Source organism: Salminus brasiliensis, chromosome 12 (assembly GCF_030463535.1).
Source record: "Salminus brasiliensis chromosome 12, fSalBra1.hap2, whole genome shotgun sequence".
NCBI lineage: Eukaryota > Metazoa > Chordata > Actinopteri > Characiformes > Bryconidae > Salminus > Salminus brasiliensis.
In genome coordinates, this window is record NC_132889.1 from 34,371,694 (window position 1) to 34,391,454 (window position 19,761).

Below are 19,761 nucleotides of genomic sequence, written 5' to 3' on the forward strand. Positions count from 1 at the left end.
CAAGGGTTTCCGTTATTCTGGCCTTTTCCCTAATTTCAACTCTTTGAAACCACGGTGGATCTGACGAGGACGGTGTGTCAGCATGGGTGGGTCAGCTGTAGGGTGTGTGTGTGTGTGTGGAAACACATCCATCACGCTAATGTTGACACACTACAGGCTGTACTGAGCACCTCAGGGGGGCGCTATACCTCACATGGGGTAGGGTACTCGTACCACCCTGTGAGGTCCAAACCACACTGTAAAGGAGTATGTGTGTCTGTGGGGTTTACCTGAAGAACTTGTGGTCTCATGGTCACTGTCTCCATCTTTTCCCTCCTCAGCAGAGCCTGAAGGGGCGGGGCCAGCAGAGCTGGAGGGGCGGGTCTGACGGCGCCGGCGCCGAGATCTCTGAGACCTCTGCATGTACTGATCGGCAAACTCTTTAGCTCCTTTCTACAGAGAGAGAGAGAGAGAGAGAGAGAGAGAGAGAGGAGGAGAAGAGGATCAGTGGTGTGAAAGAATATACGGACACAAGTATTGGGACACCTGCTCATTCACTGTTTCTTCTGAAATCATTAAAAAGATCCTGAGTTGATCCTGCTTATGGTGGAATAACTGTCTCTGCTGTCCAGGGAAGAAGGCTTTCTACTAGATTTTAGAGGAGCATTGCTGTGAGGATTTGATTGCATTCAGTGACAAGTGCGTTAGTGAGGTCAGAATGTTGGATGATCACCACCCCTCATCATCATCCCTGACTCATCCCAAACGTATTGGATGAAGCACCGACCATCATTCCAGAGAACACAATTCTTCCACTGCTCCACAGCTCAATGCTGGGGGGCTTCATACCCCTCTAGCCCACGCCTGGCTAACTGGTTAACTGATTAACTGGTTGATGTGGTCCTATTCTATTGGCAGTACTTCTCTGCAGGGACTAGACAAGCTGTGTGTGTGTGTCCACTGTGACAGCAATGGGTGCAACTTAAAGTAGCTGAATGGATTCAACAGAAGGGGTGTCCACAAACATTTGGACATACAGTGTAGACATGCTACATAGCTAGAATAAAACAGTAGCAGCCACCTTTAAAGCTTAAAGTTTAAATTTGTCTATACATTTGTCCATGGTCATAGATAAAGGTGTCAGAAACCACATAACGTCGCTGTAGCGCAGAAATCTTGTATGTCCGAAAGACAGCTTTACAGGAGTAGGAAAAAACCATGGTAAATTTGAATGGAAGTCAATGTAAAAAGACTTGGAGGACTTCTATTGGTTCATTCGTCATGCAATTTGGACACAATATAAATAACAGCTGCCAGACTCAAATTATGGCAGAAAGTGAGATACAATGTTTTTGCATGATATATGCTTTAGAGTGTAAGCAAAGTGGGCAATGGCTTTCATTATTTAGCTACATTAGCCTCGTAGCTACAGCGTAAAACTGAAGGAGCAGAGTTCATACACCCAGTAAGTCATGACAGATCTATTTTTGGCAAGTGTGATTTTTCTATTAGCATGAAGCGAGAGTGCAGACGTTTGTTGTACCTGCAGCAGAAAGCAGTCTAATCCACACGGCTCTGTCTCCATTCGGATCTCCTTACTCTTCCTTTTATACACGTTAGGGGAGGCGTGGAACGCTGCACACACACACACACACACACACACAAACACACACACAGCTTTAATAGATTTGATTGGTGATCCCCCGTCCCATCCTTGGCTGTTTATTTTCCTGGACAGCTGTATGGTGTATTAGCAGATGTTAGGGTACTGGCGTGTAGTTGGCTACTAAAAACAGAACCATGCAAACATAATTTATTACTATAACTGTTATAGCAGAGAGAGAACGAGAGAGAGAGGGGGATAGAGAGACAGCAAGGGTTAAGGAAGTGTCTTACGGTGGAGGAAACAGTCGTATTTGAAGCAGCGGCGGCAGAAGAGAGTGTGGAAGGAGTGCAGGCTCTGCTCTCTCTGAACGGATTTGGCGAAGGGGCCGTCCATGTTGGGCGTACAGAGAGGGGGAAGCTTCACTGAACTAGGGGGCTCCAACAGATCTTTATACCTGAGAGAGAGAGAGAGAGAGAGAGAGATAAAATGTGGGAATACATAGAATAGATCAAAGACAACCTTAAACTCCTTAAAATAAAATTATTATTATCATTATTATTATTCAGTTATTTTATCTTATTAATATGTACCTTATATTAGATGTATTATTCAGCAGTTATTTTAAATGACATAGTATCTAACTTAAATTATTCATAAATTAATATGAATTATTAAGCAACTACTTCCAGTTATTCTGTATTTTCTATAAATGATTCAGTAACTTCTATAAATTATAGACTATAAACTACTTTAATTTAGTAACAACTATACATATTTTAGTTTCTACTACAATTTTTTCAGTATCTACTATATAATTAATACCTACTATGAATTATTTAGTAACCTGTATAAAGTATTTTCAGTATCTACTACATTCTTTCAGTATTCTAAATGAATCAGTAAATAATATTAACTATTTAGTAATTAATTATAGTTGATAAAGATTATGCAGTAACGTTTATAAATTTGTGGGAACTTAATCATTATAAACTATATAAAAATATATAATTATTATAAATTACTACAAGATTTACAGCAACTACTACAAATTACTTACTTTAAATGGTGCAAACAGCTATTAAATATACATAATTATATATAATTATTATATTTGTAGTATTTACTACACATGATTTAGGCTCAACTATCAATTATTCTCTTAAAGTTAATTAAAGTCAATTACAATGAAATATATTTTACATGTAATTATAGTGTAAGTGTTGAACTACAGGAACCACTAGATGAATTCTGAACCAATCAAACTGAATCAAACTGAAGTGTGGAGAGCAAGATTAGTCTAGAGCCTAAGCTGCTATCAGTCACAGGTCTGAGTTCATGTTAAAGAGGCAGTGGGTGAAAAAATATGCCTCACTTCTCTTTGAGCTCCTCCGTCGTGCCTTTGTAAGGGAACATGGAGGCGATAGCAGTGAAGATCTTATCATGGGGGATCTTCTTACTAGCAGGTAATTCACTACCTAGAGGAGCAAAGAGGCAGAATCATCAGTCACTTCACATCCCAAAGCTAGTTCATCTCACTTAATTGGTTTTTATACACTTTATTATTTCTTATTTACAAAGGAAAGCACTCTAGTGAGTCAGTACGGTACTGGCACTCTCCTTACCCTCAGTAACTCTCCTGCGCTTTCTCTTATAGACCAGTGACCCCGCCTTGTTCTCCTCTGTACTCTCTCCAGCACTCCTCTTCACCCCTCGCTCCTCCTCCTCCTCTGTGCTCTCCTCCTCTTCCTCCTGGTCTGAGTACTGACTCAGTGCCTCCACCAGCTCCTTAAAGATCTCATCGTTTATGAAGCCTCCCTCTGTGCCCAACACACACACACACACACACACACACACAAGCAAACACACACACACAGTCCAGTATGTCACATGCCATATAACCTACACCAGGACATGAAGGTTCTCTACGCTAGTCTTTATTATGCCTTAGATTATAAGGAGCGTTTCTCAGCACAATACAGGGCAGCCAATCAGAAGAGAGGTCATTAGGTCACAGAGATTCCCTCATTCACCTGCGATTCTGCTGTAATAAATATTATATTATTAGACAGTTTTATTGTCTAATAATTTTTATATCTACAATATTATAACAGTTGAATTAACATCAATCCTGCAGGGTTCAATCTTCACTTTTTGGCATAATTTCATGATAAACTGACCAATAGAAATGCTCCAAAATAACCTAAATAAAAATAACTTAAAATAACTTAATTTTTTATTAAAATAAATAATTATAAATAATATAATAATGAATAAAATGTTTTTACATTTTTACTTCCATTGAAAGCTTTTACTTTCTGTAGAATAACCATTTCGGAGATACAGTGATTTTGCATGACAGCAATGATTTACTAATAGTGCAGGTTTGAAGGTTAGTACACCAAATATTAACATACCTAGCCCATTTTCAACTAACAAGAAGTGATGAAGGGTTGCTATGCCAACATACGTCATTGCAAGTCCACCCGTTTTGCTAATAATTGCTTCAGATGTGAGCAAAGCTTTTTGCTCTGTTTTGCGGCTCTGAGAATGTCTCCTGGATATTTGAGTTTACTCAGCTTTGACACTTTCATCTACATCCTTCATCCTTTAAGCTCGAGTTAGTAATTAGTACACAGCTGGGAACTGTAGTTTTCAGTGCAGGAGGCCCAAACCAAAACAACCCATTTAATTCTAAGGGATAAAGAGAGGCTAGAAAATCACTGAAAATGAATTTGAGTTTTTGTGACATAAAAAAAAAACAAAAAAACAAAAAACACAAAAGCTGTATTTTGTCCGTCTGTATTAATAAACGTAAGCCATATCTGAGATTACTCAGAGAGCCAGTCTCCCTACATCCCACAGACTGTGTGGTTTTATGTCCTAAAGACAGTCAGGCTTCATTTGCACACAACCACTCGCCATCCTTTCTTCATTCTCTCTCCAACCTCCAACTCTTTCCTCTCTCCTTCCTCCCTCTTTCCTCTCTCCTTCCTCACTCCTTCCTCCCTTTTTCCTCTCTCCTTCCTCTCTCCTTCCTCCCTCTTTCCTCTCTCCTTCCTCTCTCCTTCCTCCCTCTTTCCTCCCTCTTTCCTCTCTCCTTCCTCACTCCTTCCTCCCTTTTTCCTCTCTCCTTCCTCCCTCTTTCCTCTCTCCTTCCTCTCTCCTTCCTCACTCCTTCCTCCCTTTTTCCTCTCTCCTTCCTCCCTCTTTCCTCTCTCCTCCCTCCCTTTTTCCTCTCTCCTTCCTCCCTTTTTCCTCCTTCTTTCCTCACTCCTTCCTCCCTCTTTCCTCCCTCCTTCCTCTCACCGTCCTCGCTCCTTCATCTCTCCTTCCTCTCTCCATCCTCATTCCTTCCTCTCTCCATCCTCTCTCCTTTCTCCCTCTTTCCTCTCTCCTTCCTCTCTCCATCCTCTCTCCTTCCTCCCTCTTTCCTCCCTCCTTCCTCTCACCTTCCTCGCTCCTTCATCTCTCCTTCCTCTCTCCATCCTCATTCCTTCCTCTCTCCATCCTCTCTCCTTTCTCCCTCTTTCCTCTCTCCTTCATCTCTCCATCCTCTCTCCTTCCTCCCTCTTTCCTCACTCCTTCCTCCCTTTTTCCTCTCTCCATCCTTTCTCCTTTCTCCCTCATTCCTCACTCCTTCCTCCCTCTTTCCTCACTCCTTCCTCCCTCTTTCCTCACTCCTTCCTCTCACCTTCCTCGCTCCTTCATCTCTCCTTCCTCTCTCCATCTTCACTCTTTCCTCTCTCCTTCCTCTCTCCATCCTCACTCCTTCCTCTCTCCATCCTCACTCTTTCCTCTCTCCATCTTCACTCTTTCCTCTCTCCATCCGCCCTCCTTCCTCTCTCCTTCCTCCAGAATGAAACAGGCTGGTTCTGCTCTGGCTTGGCTGGAGGCTTCTTTAAGGACTGAAGGACATGTTGGTGAGCTTTTGGCCCGTCTCAGGCTGGTAAGAGGATAAGCCAGGAGCGGGCTGGGAATCGGACAAGAAGCAGGATTGTTTTGGGTGCTGACTGTGCATGCACGTGTGCGCGAGTGCAAGAGAGAGAGAGAGAGTTGTTTCACCTCTGTCCCCATGAACTCCATCATAGTTATCGATGAGCTCTTCCAGGAAAGCTTCATCCTGCTCGAGTACCTCATCTCCCATATAGGGAATATTATGAAGAAACGTCTCGTCCTCCACCTAGAGAGAGAGAGAGAGAGAGAGAGAGAGAGAGAGAGAGAGAGAATTTGAGAGAGTAATACAGAAAAGCAAGGCTAAACACCAATCAGGCCATTGAGAGAGTCAGGTTCAAAAAGTCCTGGATCCCGAGAGACGAGAGAGTGTGTGGTCACTGCAGAACAGGTGAGGTTAAGACAGAGGTGCAATTTCTTCTAAACTGCCCCAAATATGAGAGAGAAAAAAGAGAGAGAGTGGGAGAGAGAAAGAGAGAGAGTGAGAGAAAGAAAAGAGAGAAAGAAGAGAGTGGAAGAAAAGAGAGAGAGTGTGTGAGAGAGAAAAGAGAGAAAGACGAGAGTCGAAGAAGAAAAGAGAGAAGTGTGTGAGAGAGAAAAGAGAGATAGAGAGAAGAGAGAATAACTGAAACCTAGTACTAGTCTAATTTCTCTCCCAAACTCAACTAGAAAAAAAGAAAGAAAAGAGAGAAAGAGTGAGTGAGAGAAGAGAAAGAGAGAGAGAAAGAGAAAGAGTGGGAGAGAGAAAAGAGAGATAGTGGGAGAGATAAAAGAGAGAAAGAGTGGGAGAGAGAAAAGAGAGATAGTGGGAGAGAGAAAGAGAGATAGTGGGAGAGAGAAAGAGAGATAGTGGGAGAGAGAAAAAGAGAGAGAGAGTGGGAGAGAGAAAAGAGAGAAAGAATGGGAGAGAGAAAGAGAGAGAGATTGGGAGAAAGAAAGGAGAGAGAAAGAGAGAGAGTAAATAGGGAAAGAGTGGGAGAGAGAGAGAAAGAGAGCCATAGAGACACACACACTCATACAGTTATCCACCTAAATGTTTCACCCACATCACTTCTGGCTTCTAGGTAACAGGATGGTGTGTGTGGTATGTGTGTGTGTGTGTAAGAGAGAGGGTCTATTGAAATAACAGGGAGGTAGGTGTGTGGGTGACAGTACCCTGTCAGTGTGTGGGTGTTTAGAAAATGCCTTCATATATGTGTGTTTTTGTCACCGTGTGGGTTTTCGAGTGTGTATGAGAGCGTTTGCATGTGTGTGTGAGCGCGCGTGTGTGTGTGCTATCCTGTGCAAATGTGAGTATACGGAGTGTGTGTGGATGCATTTGTATACGTGTGTGTGTGTTTGTGTGTGTTGTGAGGTTGTGAGAGTGGGTGGTTGGAATGTGTGTATGAAATTTTGTATTGATTCTTACACACAGTGAGTGTGTGTGTGGGTGTGTGTAAGTGTTTGTAAATAAGAGTTGTAAGGACGTGTCCTTCTTTACCTGGGAGATTACAAAAGAACAGGAACAGAGCGAGGGTGTGTGTGTTGATGCAAGGTGACCCATTTCACAAATGACCAATCACAAATCCCTCTCTCTCAGTCCTGCTCACACTCCTCTCTCCCTCTCTCCCACACACACACACACACACACACACACACACACAATTCAGAGGTAGAAAAACAAGGCTGTGCCTGCAGATGTGTGTTTATTTGTGTGTGTGTGTGTGTGTGTGTGTGTGTGTGTTTGTGCATGGCAGTACCATGAAGTTCTGCTGCAGAGGGGACCAGGAGTACATGAATGGTATCCCAGCAACCGTTGTCAGGGGTCGCATGGCAACTGCCTGGTTGGGAAAGGATGGGAAGCCGAACTCCACGCTGCACTGCTGTGATTGGATGGGTGGGTGGGTGGGGGTAGGAGGGGGGAGTAGAAGAAAGAGGGTCAGTCTGTTTCCAAAAAAATGATGACCCGTCCCACAGAAAGAGTGTCAAACACTCAGGAGCTGCAGCTGCAAAAACATCATTTAAAACCTACGTACAATTACAGCTACTTTATAGATTCTGTAGTGACATGAAATTATAGACATTACAGATCTATACAATAACCTGAAATTATAGATACTACAGATCTATACAATAACCTGAAATTATAGATACTACAGATCTATACAATAACTTCAGATCCTATATACTATAGATCTATACAGTAACCTGAAATTATAGATACTACAGATCTATACAGTAACCTGATATTATATATACTATAGATCTATACAATAACTTTAGATCCTATATACTATAGATCTATACAGTAACCTGATATTATAGATACTACAGATCTATACAGTAACCTGATATTATAGATACTACAGATCTGTACAGTAACTTCAGATCCTATATTCTATATATCTGTACAGTGACCTACTATTATTGATACTACAGATCCATACAGTAACCTCATATTATAGATACTATAGATCTGTACAGTAACTTCAGATCCTATATACTACAGATCTATACTGCAACCTGATAATATAGATACTACAGATCTATACAGTAACCTCATATTATAGATACTACAGATCTATACAGTAACCTGATATTATAGATACTACAGATCTATACCGTAACCTGATATTATAGATACTATAGATCTATACAGTAACTTCAGATCCTATATACTAAAGATCTGTACAGTAACCTGATATTATACATACTACAGATCTATAGAGTAACCTGATATTATAGATACTACAGATCTATACAGTAACCTGATATTACAGATACTATAGATCTATACAGTAACTTCAGATCCGGTATACTATAGATCTGTACAGTAACCTGATATTATAGATTCTACAGATCTATACCGTGACCTGATATTATAGATACTACAGATCTATACAGTAACTTCAGATCCTATATTCTATATATCTGTACAGTAACCTAAAATCTTATATACTATATATTTATACTGTAACCTGCAATTATAGATCTTACACATAGAATTCTAGATTATATACAGTAACCTGAAATTATAGATATTATAGATCTATACAGTAACTTCCTTCAGATCCTATGTATTTTTTTATCTACATAGAAACCCAAAAATCCATATACTATATATCAATATAATAAACTAAGATTCTATATACTACATTTTATTATTGAAATGGATTTGACATATACATACACAGAACAGAGTGACAATTTGTTTTAACCCCCTCCCCCAACACTACACCCAACCCATCAAACAAATCCTCACATACATTTCCATATGAGATATGTATACATGTATATGTATATTATAGTAACCTTTTATAGTAACCTGTGATTTCACACACTATATATCTATATAGTAACCTGAAATCATTTATATTAGAGATATATACAGTAACTTCAAATATACTATATATGTACACAGTTACCTGAGATTTTATATACATTATATCTATAAAGTAACCTGAGATCCTACACACTATATACCTGTATAGAAACCTGAGATTCCACATACTACATATCTATATTGTATCCTGAGATTGTACATACGATATACCTACATAGAAATCTGACATTTTAAATAATATTTATCTATTTAGTAACCTGAATGATATCTGAATCTATAGCTATATAATAACTTCAGATTATATAAACTATATATCTGTACAGAAACATGAAAATGAGAGAAAGAGTGGGAGAGAGAAAAAGAGAGTGAACAATAGAAAAAGAGAGAGTAGGAGAGAGTGAAAGAGAGAACGAGAGAGAGAGAGTGGGAGAGAGTGAAAGAGAGAAAGAGAGAGAGTGGGAGAGAGTGAAAGAGAGAAAGAGAGAGAGTGGGAGAGAGTGAAAGAGAGAACAAGAGAGAGAGAGAGTGAAAGAGAGAAAGAGAGAGAGTGGGAGAGAGTGAAAGAGAGAACAAGAGAGAGAGAGAGTGAAAGAGAGAAAGAGAGAGAGTGGGAGAGAGTGAAAGAGAGAAAGAGAGAGAGAGAGAGAGAGCGGGAGAGAGTGAAAGAGAGAATGAGAGAGAGAGAGTGGGAGAGAGTGAAAGAGAGAACGAGAGAGAGTGGGAGAGAGTGAAAGAGAGAAAGAGAGAGACAGTGGGAGAGAGTGGAAGAGAGAGAGTGGGAGAGAGAAAGAGACAGAGTGGGAGAGAGTGAAAGAGAGAATGAGAGAGAGAGTGGGAGAGAAAAAGAGAGAGAGAGTGGGAGAGAGAGTGGGAGAGAGTGAAAGAGCTAAAGAGAGAGAGAGTGCGGGAGAGAGAAAGAGAGAGAGTGGGAGAGAGTGAAAAAGAGAAAGAGAGAGAGAGAGTGGGAGAGAGAGTGGGAGAGAGAAAGAGAGAGAGAGAGTGGGAGAGAGTGAAAGAGAGAATGAGAGAGAGAGAGTGGGAGAGAGTGAAAGAGAGAACGAGAGAGAGTGGGAGAGAGTGGAAGAGAGAAAGAGAGAGACAGTGGGAGAGAGTGGAAGAGAGAGAGTGGGTGAGAGAGAAAGAGACAGAGTGGGAGAGAGTGAAAGAGAGAACGAGAGAGAGAGAGTGGGAGAGAGAAAGAGAGAGTGTGGGAGAGAGAAAGAGAGAGTGGGAGAGAGTGAAAAAGAGAAAGAGAGAGAGTGGGAGAGAGAGTGGGAGAGAGTGAAAGAGCTAAAGAGAGAGAGAGAGTGGGAGAGAGAAAGAGAGAGTGTGGGAGAGAGAAAGAGAGAGACTGGGAGAGAGTGAAAAAGAGAAAGAGAGAGAGTGGGAGAGAGAGTGGCAGAGAGAAAGAGAGAGAGAGTGGGAGAGAGTGAAAAAGAGAAAGAGAGAGAGTGGAAGATAGAGTGGCAGAGAGAAAGAGAGAGAGAGAGTGGGAGAGAGTGAAAAAGAGAAAGAGAGAGAGAGAGTGGGAGAGAGTGAAAAAGAGAAAGAGAGAGAGTGGAAGATAGAGTGGCAGAGAGAAAGAGAGAGAGTGGGAGAGAGAAAGGAGAGAGAATAGATGTATCTATTTAGTAACCTGAATGATATATGATCTAAAGCTATATAGTAACCTCAGATTATATAAACTATATACCTGTACAGTAACATTAGATTCTACATTCTAATGTATAGAATTATAGTGGCCAAGATTTCACAAGTCAAATGGTTTATTCTTATGAAGATGACAAATAATTTATTAAACATTTCCTTAGTCCCCCAAAATACTATAATCTAATAATTTAATATTATTAATACTACTACCAATACTACTAATAATAATAATACATGTAAATGTATTATAAACCCAAAGACCTTTTATGAAGCTAATTATTAAAATATATTACATTTCTCCAAATGTTAGCTACATTAGTCTTATAGGTCCAGTGCAAACTCAGTTAATGTCAGGAAGTTACACAGAGTAACTGTCTCACCTCGTCTGTGAAGTCTCTACAGTCTCTAAGACCCCCCCTCCCCCCCACCATACTGAACTGGCTTGTTTCGCTGCAGTGCTGAAGTGTGTGCTGTTTAACAGCAGACCAGTCCGCGCTGACCTCGGGCTGTTTTGATTCTTGTGGATTTCAGAGAGACTTTATTTATTGGCCTCCGTCTCGTGGCCCCAGACACACATTTCTTGGCAGCGGTGGTGCTCCATTTAGAGAGAAATTACAGAGCACAGCACTTCTGCTATTCCACCGTTTTCATTCTGGCCGTGAGGAGATTTGGTCAGATAGGCCGGAGAGGCTCCTGCTCTGGAGTACAGCAGCAGAGAGGGACGACTGTTGCTGTTTCCTTGTACTAAGGGTCTGATAGAAACTGGGTTGCACTGGGTTGTTGGACAAACTGAATATACATACAATACAATAATACAATATGGGGCCAAGAATTACAACTGAATGGAAATAATGGGCAAAATTGTGCCAAAATCAAACAACACATGAAACCCTCACTCTTTCATTTAAGCTGATCTTAATACTGTGAAGCTGTTCAGAAACTGCAGAGTCGGCTGTTCTGTGTCTGATCACCTTTACTGTACTTCGTTTCACTAGTTTATACTGGGAAATAACCAGTTACTGCAGACAAACTGGGATATTCCTTCTACTAGCAGAGAGCTCACAGAATGCAGTGAAAGGGGCGCTTCACGTACATATGCACATATGTAAACGCCATCAATACAGGGTGTACGCAAATGTAATTCACTGCCCAACAACACAAGTATGCACAGTGGGAGTCTGACCGTTTGAGGCTGTGGGCAGGTGTCTTTTATACAGGTAACAAGGTCAAACAGGTGCCATTAATACAGGTAACGAGTGGAGGACAGTAGAGCTTCTTAAGTTACAGGTCTGTGAGAGCCAGAAATCTTGCTTGTTTGTGGGTGTCCAAATACTTATTTTCCACCATAATTTACAAATAAATTCTTTACAAATCCTACAATGTGATTTGGACCTGGGTTTTGTCTCTCATAGTTGAAGTGTACCTATGATGAACATTACAGACCTCTCTCATCTTTCTAAGTAGGAGAACTTGCACAATCAATGGCTGACTAAATACGTTTTGGCCCTACTGTATGTAATTATGAGGGAAATAACATCACATCATAATAAGAATATGTTTATCAGCATGTTAGCTTGTGCCTTCTGCATTAGCTTGCAGCTAACATAGTAGCTTGCACTTAAAGCACTATCCACGGTGAAGCATCCCTATAAAGTGCATCTCTCTCACCTTCTTGCTGGGCAGTGACCCACTGGGTGTGGGGAAGGGGATGGACTGGATCCGTAGTTTTGACCACTCCTCGTTTAACAAGTCCGTCCTTCCCTCAATCTTACGTCTGTTAGAAATGAACAGGGCCTAGACACACACACACACACACACACACACACACACACACACACACAGATTGTGTACACGAGTCAGCCAAAGCTATTTTTCTAAAGTATTGGGACACAAACATATTACACCCATTCTAAACCCATAGGCATTAATATGGAGCTGGTCCCCGTTTGCTCTGCAGCTCTACCAGCAGCAGGTCTGGAGCTCTGCAGTTATCGAGTCAGCAGCAGAGCGTTGGAGACTTTTCTGCACTGTGCTCTGAGCTTAGCACTCTGCCCTGACCCCGCTCTGTAACTTTACGTGGTCTGCTGAGAGTCGCTGTGGTTCCTACAGCTACCACTGTTCAATAATATCCCTCACAGCTGATCTAGGAGGGAGGAAGAAACTTCACCAGTGTGTCTCAGGTTCTTATGCTTGCCCATTTCTCCTCACCTCCAGGAACTGCCTTTTCACTTGCTGCCCAATATGTAGATCCCACCCCTGTGTGTGAGAGGCAGGGTGTGTGAGAGGGTGTCCTCACCTTCACTTCCTCTGCCTTGCGGAAGCGCTTTAGCTGCCTGAGCCTCATGTACTCCGACTTGACCCTCTTCCTCCACTTTATCAGGCTGCGGGGGGCTTTAGTGGGACAGAGCCGGGCGCCGGGCACTTCGTCCACCACCTCCATCATCTGAAACACAGGGAAAAACACTCAACACACACACACTTACAGGCCGTAGACAAGAAAATACATGGTATGTCCAAGAATGCATTTAGCTATTTTATTTACTGGCACCCACTGCACACAGACAGCTTGTCAAACTTCTGTAGAGAAGTACTGCCAATAGAATAGGACTCTCTGGAGCAGATAAACATGAACCTATTGGCACCATGCTGCCTAAAGCCAGGCCTGGCCTACAGGGGTATACAGTTACTCCAACAAATGCAGGATAACCTTTTTTTTATTAATACTCTTGATTTCAGAAGACACAATGAATGAGCAGGTGTCCCAATACTTTTGTCCAAATAGTGTACATACAAGGAAACATGGCAACAGTGATGATGGCCACTCGAACCCAACATCAGAGTGACCCAAGGCTCTAAGGTCTCTAAGGACAGGCAGCTCAAACCTGATCACACCCCAGTGACACAAAACCAGACTCACTCCTCAGAGACGCAAGATTTGACTCAGATTCTTAAAATTGACTTGCACCCCAGGGACCTGACTCAAACTCGGATTCGTACCCTACAGACTTCAAACTTCACTCAGACCAAGACCTGCAACCCCAGAGCCTCAAGACTCGCCTAAGACTCTCCCCCTTGAGATTTGACAGAGACTTGCACCTCAGAGACTCGACTTGGACTTGCACCCCAGGGCCTCCACTCGGACCCATCCCCCCCAGAACTTAACATGGATGTGCATCTCAAAGACTTGAACCTCAACCTGGGCTCGGACTCTCACCCCAGACTGTTAAGACTTTGACTCTTAAGCGGAGACCCGAATTCGCTCCTAGCGACTCAAGACTTGGCCTGACTCAGGCTTGCACTCCAGACACTTGAGATTTGACCTGGACTTGCCTGAAGCTACTTCCCAGCCAATATGCTCATGTGGAATGAGGGCTAGGTAGGCTAGGTGGGTTCCAGATGGGCTTGGGCATCCCAAATGGGCCCCATCATTACAGCCCACTCTAATCTCACATGGGTCACAGCTAGGCCCCATATGCCATGTACAACCCAGATGGGGCTTGTGTTTAACCCCCTCCTGGTCCCATCAAAGGTGGGCATTCATATGTGGGGCCAACATGGAAACCATGGACACAACTTTCTGGTCCCTGGTTGGGCTAAACATATGGGCCCCATGTGGGCATGCTCTATGGGTTGTGAACGTCCTTGTCATTTCCACACAAATAAACGACCCCAACACTTCTCTATTACTTCAACAGTGCCTGTCCCCATGGCTCTAATGCACCACAGAAACAAGCAAACAGGAGAACATCGCTGTAATCGGGGGTGGCGATGCTGCACTACAGTATGTATATGTGGGTGTGTGGTTATCTGAACCTCATGACCTCAAACACAAGACAGCACACTCAACACACATTTACAGGCCTTACACACCCCAAATAAACACACACAGTGATAACTATAATACTAGCTTCTACTTTTAGGTTTAACTGCGTCCACAAAGCTCTGATGTGAAGAAGTCCGAGGCAGAAAACAGCACATTTACTTGATTCAAAGGTCTATATATATATATTTTTTTTACATGTGAATGAAATCCACAATAGTAGGCCTAATTTGACCAGGTGTGTCCAAATGTTTGCTGTAGCATGAGTGTACAAACATTTAACAGTGAAAACCTGTCAAACTGTGGCAGTAAAATACTGTCAACTTAAAAAAAAAGGTTGAATACAGTTTCTGTAAAGGTGAAATACCATAAATACAAATATCAGCCATCTTTTCTAAAACTATATATACAGCCCCGGAAAAAAATGAAGAGACCACCTACAAGATCAGTTTCTCTGGTTTTAGTATTTATAGGAAAGTGTGTTTAAGGGAAATTTATGTTTGTGTTGTAATTAATAAACAATTGACAACATTTCCAATAAATTCCAAATAAAAATAGTGATATTTAGAGCATTTATTTATTTGCAGAAATGACAACTGCTCAAATAATGCAAAGAAATATATATATATATATATATATATATATATATATATATATATATATATATTCCACTGTTAAATACCATAATACTGATAGAACAGCCAACAGCATTACACTTACAAAACTGAGTCAGCTGTGCTGTTTTAATAAGGGTTTGAATATGCAATATTTCCTGGTAAAACTCCTTTCCCATTGGCTCCTGCCAATACCTAATTGTATATTGTGTGTGTTCCCTCTCCCTTCACTTCCCATCAGCGTATAGTCAGTCCTCCTGGGCTACCTTCTCTTGGGTATATATTTATAGTGTATACAGTGGTTGACTGCCTGGTCTGATTCTGAAGGCCTTTTATGCTGCTGAGTGCCACTCTGTGCTGGCTGGGTACTGCAGTGGTCACTCTTGCATTACATCTATCACATGATTAAACTGTCAGTTTCATGCCAGACATTTAAAATGAGTCAAGAAGGTGCCGCTAAGATTTAAGAAGTTAGTGAGACTTGAATTTTACATTGTTTCTATTTTATCTCACACTAGTGTACTGTATATAAAATTAATATAAATATAAATAATGTCTTAGGGTGCACATGTTTGTCACTGTACTTGTGAACTAGAGCGGTGGGCAGCCAACTCCAGCGCCCGGGGAGCAGAGAGGGTGAAGGGCCTTGCTCAAGGGCCCAACAGTGGCAGCTAAACATTGTGATTGTACATATCTGACGGTGAAATCCTGGCAACCGCAGCTGCAGGTATTTTACCATATATTTTACAGAGCTGTTTGTACAGTGTGCGCCCAACAACATGTAACTGCTCCTGACTCCTCCCCCCTGACTGTGATTGGTCCTAATCACCACCTAGTTTTTTCCAAGACCTCCCCCCGACTTTGTTTGGTCATAATCACCACCTTGTTTGTTGTGAGAATTCCTTTGACTGTGATTGATCCTTATCACAATCTTGATTGCTGTAAGACTTCCCTTGACTGTGATTGGTCCTAATCACCACCCTGTTTCCTCCAAGACCTTCCCCTGACTGTGATTGGTCCTAATCGCCACCTTGTTAGTTGCCTTGAATGTGATTGGTTCTAATTACCACCTCATTTGTTGAGACCTCCCCCTGACTGTGATTTGTCCTAATCGGCACCTCTTTTCTTCCAAGACCTCCCCCTGACTGTGATTGGTCCTAATCACCACCTTGTTAGTTGCCTTGACTGTAATTGGTCCTAATTACCACCTCATTTGTTTTGAGGCCTTCCCCTGGCTGTGATTGATCCTAATCACCACCTTGTTCGTTCTGAGACCTCCCCCTGACTGTGATTGGTCCTAATCACCACCTTGTTAGTTGCCTTGACTGTAATTCGTCCTAATTACCACCTCATTTGTTTTGAGGCCTTCCCCTGGCTGTGACTGATCCTAATCACCACCTCGTTTTATCCAAGACCCCCCCCTGACTGTGATTGGTCCTAATCGCCACCTCGTTTCTTCCAAGACCCCCCCCCAACTGTGATTGGTCCTAATCACCACCTTGTTTACTCTGAGACCTCCCTCTGGTCCTAATTACAACCTAATTCGTTGAGACCTCCCCTGACTTTGATTGGTATTAATCACCACCCTGTTTGCTGTGAGTGACTGTGATTCGTCCTAATCACCACCTTGTTTGTTGTGAGACATACCTTGACTGTGATTGGTCCAATCACCAACTTGTTTGTTTTGAGACATGGCTCTTGCTGTGATTGGCCAAATCATCACCACACAACTGTGATTGGCCCTAGTCACCACCTCATTTGCTCAGAGGCTGCCTCCCTGACTGTGGTTGGTCTTAATCACCAGCTTGTTTGCTCTGAGACCTCCCCTTGACTGTGATTGGTCCTAATCACCAGCTTGTTTGCTCTGAGACCTCCCCTTGACTGTGATTGATCCTAATCACCACCTCGTTTTATCCAAGACCCCCCCCCCCGACTGTGATTGGTCCTAATCGCCACCTCGTTTCTTCCAAGACCCCCCCCCCAACTGTGATTGGTCCTAATCACCACCTTGTTTACTCTGAGACCTCCCCCTGACTGCGATTGGTCCTAATTGCCACCTTGTTCTTCCAAGACCCCCCCCAACTGTGATTGGTCCTAATCACCACCTTGTTTACTCTGAGACCTCCCTCTGACTGCGATTGGTCCTAATCACCACCTCGTTTCTTCCAAGACCCCCCCGACTGTGATTGGTCCTAATCACCACCTTGTTTACTCTGAGACCTCCCTCTGGTCCTAATTACAACCTAATTTGTTGAGACCTCCCCTGACTTTGATTGGTATTAATCACCACCCTGTTTGCTGTGAGTGACTGTGATTCGTCCTAATCACCACCTTGTTTGTTGTGAGACATACCTTGACTGTGATTGGTCCAATCACCAACTTGTTTGTTTTGAGACATGGCTCTTACTGTGATTGGCCAAATCATCACCCCACAACTGTGATTGGCCCTAGTCACCACCTCATTTGCTCAGAGGCTGCCTCCCTGACTGTGGTTGGTCTTAATCACCACCTTGTTTGCTCTGAGACCTCCCCTTGACTGTGATTGGTCTTAATCACCACCTTGTTTGCTCTGAGACCTCCCCCTGACTGTGATTGGTTCTAATCATCTCAATTGTGATTGGTTCTAATTACCACCCTATTTGTTCTGAGACCTTCCCCTGACTGTGATGGGTCCCGTGTACACCCTATGTCCTGTAAATACACCCCACTTCCCAAACTCTACTCCCTCCCACGCGAGGGGAAAATAAGAGCATCTGAAAGACAGAGGTTTGCAGTAAATTCACACTGATGATGCTCAGTGAAATCCTCCAGATGTGATAAGATCACACACAGCAGCTTTCCAGCTTTCCAGAAGCTTTCCGGGAAAGAAAGCTTTCCCGTACGTGCAGTGATTCACACCTACAACTACACACACTTACACACACACACACACACACACACACACACACACACACACACACACACACAGAGACTTACAAAATGCATGACTCAAACTTTGTCATTGAGCACCGTTAATCCCGCGCGCCTGGTCGCTCCGGCGCCTCCTGCTCGCAGCAAAACAGAACTGCAGCTCAGGCTGTTTAAAGGGCTTTAAAGCCCTTCCTGGAAAAACACACTCACGCGCACACACAACGTTAGGGTCTTTATCTAAATGCACCGCCGACATTTCACGTCTGAGGGGCAAACAGGGGGTAAACAGTGGTCTTCCGTGTGAGCGAGCGCTGTAACCGTGGCGTGTGCATGCGTGTAGAGGGAGAAAAACACATGCAACCTCTCGTCTCGAGACTGGAAGTGGGCGTGACTCCCACCCCCCCTTCTCCTCGCGACTAAAAAGTGCGCAGTGCACTTTCATAACACCCCTCAAATCTTCTCGAACCTTCCAGTAAACCCCAAAACGCGGACCTGCTTTTGCAAAAAAGCCCCATAAAAGCACTCCGTAAACGATAGATCGTGTGTGCACGCGCGTTTATGTGTGCGTGTGTGTGTGTGTGTGAAAGGGGGGGGGGGGATGGTTCATGAGCAACATGCACGAGCCGTCTGTGTCGAAAAACACTTCTAAGATGGTTTAGTGCAGCTACAACCCACACGCACGCGCCGCTTCACTGCGTGTAGCATGACAGGCAGCGCGCACGCGGAACGCTGCTACAGACACACGTTGCAGGGGATTTTGCTGCCGTGAAACGCACGCACACGCGAGCACGAGCGCGAGCCACCGCACACACACACACACATGCACACAGTTTTCAAAATACCTCAACACTCCTGCGTCCCCGCGTTCAAATCGCTGCACGAGAAGAGCTCGAGCTCCAGACCACAGGAGCGTCCCAGAGGATCAGCCCGCAGCCCTGCTTTCCCACGTAGCGCGCGGGTAGCACCGCAGCGCACAGCGGCCCAGGCTCGAGCTCAGCTGCCTTCCAGTTTTTAGGAGCTGCGCACTCGGGGCTGGTCGGAGTGTGACGTCTTTATTAGGAGCGACTGCACGGAGCGGACACACACACACACTCACACACACTCACACACACACACACACACACACACACACATTCACACACACACACACACACACACACACACTCACACACACACACACACTCACACACACACACACACACACACACACACACACACACTCACACACACACACACACACACACAGACACTGAACAGCAGCAAACATGAAACATGACTCATCACATTAACGATTATATAAGTTTTAGAAGTGTGAAATATATTAAAATTATAATATTAATAATATAATTGTTCACGGTCATTTTATAGTATTATTATACTATTATAACAACAGCATAATAATAATACTTGTATTATTATAATAATGAGGATAAAACTACTACAAATATTGAGTAGAATTGTTCTATCATACTAATAAGAAATATTATCATAACAACAGTATGATGATAATAGCACATTATTATTGTTATTATTATTAATACTAATGACAGTGGCAGTAGAAGAAGATTCTGTAATATAATAAGCATGAATATTGCTAACATATATATTTATATGTAGATTTATTTATGTTTTAGTGTGGTACATACATTATTATATATATGTATATGTATGTATATATATATAATATCTCTATAATAGCAGAATCACACTGTTAACAACAACGACGGCAGTTATAATAAAATTATTATCATTAATATTATTGTTGTTATTATTAGTGGTAGTATATTCATTGGTATCACTACTATTATGACGTATTATTATTATCATTATTATTGCTATTGTTGTTTTTAGTACTGCTGGTATATACATTATTATTTAATGTCCATCATTACGACAGTATAATCATATT

The 19,761-nt window shown here is 42.6% G+C and overlaps 1 protein-coding gene across 7 annotated transcripts in view; it reads right to left on the bottom strand.

The window, feature by feature from the left end:
* The window catches only part of ezh1 (enhancer of zeste 1 polycomb repressive complex 2 subunit), a 291,439-nt gene that overhangs the window by 16,931 nt on the left and 254,747 nt on the right, over positions 1-19,761 (bottom strand). For 4 of the 7 annotated variants that reach the window (XR_011980674.1, XM_072693234.1, XM_072693231.1 and 1 more), the window contains exons 1-10: positions 18,695-18,928; positions 12,805-12,951; positions 12,177-12,302; positions 7,276-7,398; positions 5,648-5,765; positions 3,208-3,402; positions 2,958-3,060; positions 1,876-2,039; positions 1,523-1,614; positions 270-432 (exon numbers count right to left, since the gene is read on the bottom strand). Coding sequence is in view for 6 of the 7 variants with exons in the window: in XM_072693234.1 (XP_072549335.1) it covers positions 270-432; positions 1,523-1,614; positions 1,876-2,039; positions 2,958-3,060; positions 3,208-3,402; positions 5,648-5,765; positions 7,276-7,398; positions 12,177-12,302; positions 12,805-12,951 (1,231 nt within the window). In the remaining variant the exon portion in view is untranslated. Of the gene's footprint in view, positions 1-269; positions 433-1,522; positions 1,615-1,875; positions 2,040-2,957; positions 3,061-3,207; positions 3,403-5,647; positions 5,766-7,016; positions 7,106-7,275; positions 7,399-12,176; positions 12,303-12,804; positions 12,954-18,694; positions 18,929-19,761 lie in introns of those variants that run through there. The other 3 variants (XM_072693235.1, XM_072693233.1, XM_072693237.1) reach the window with 3 other exon arrangements.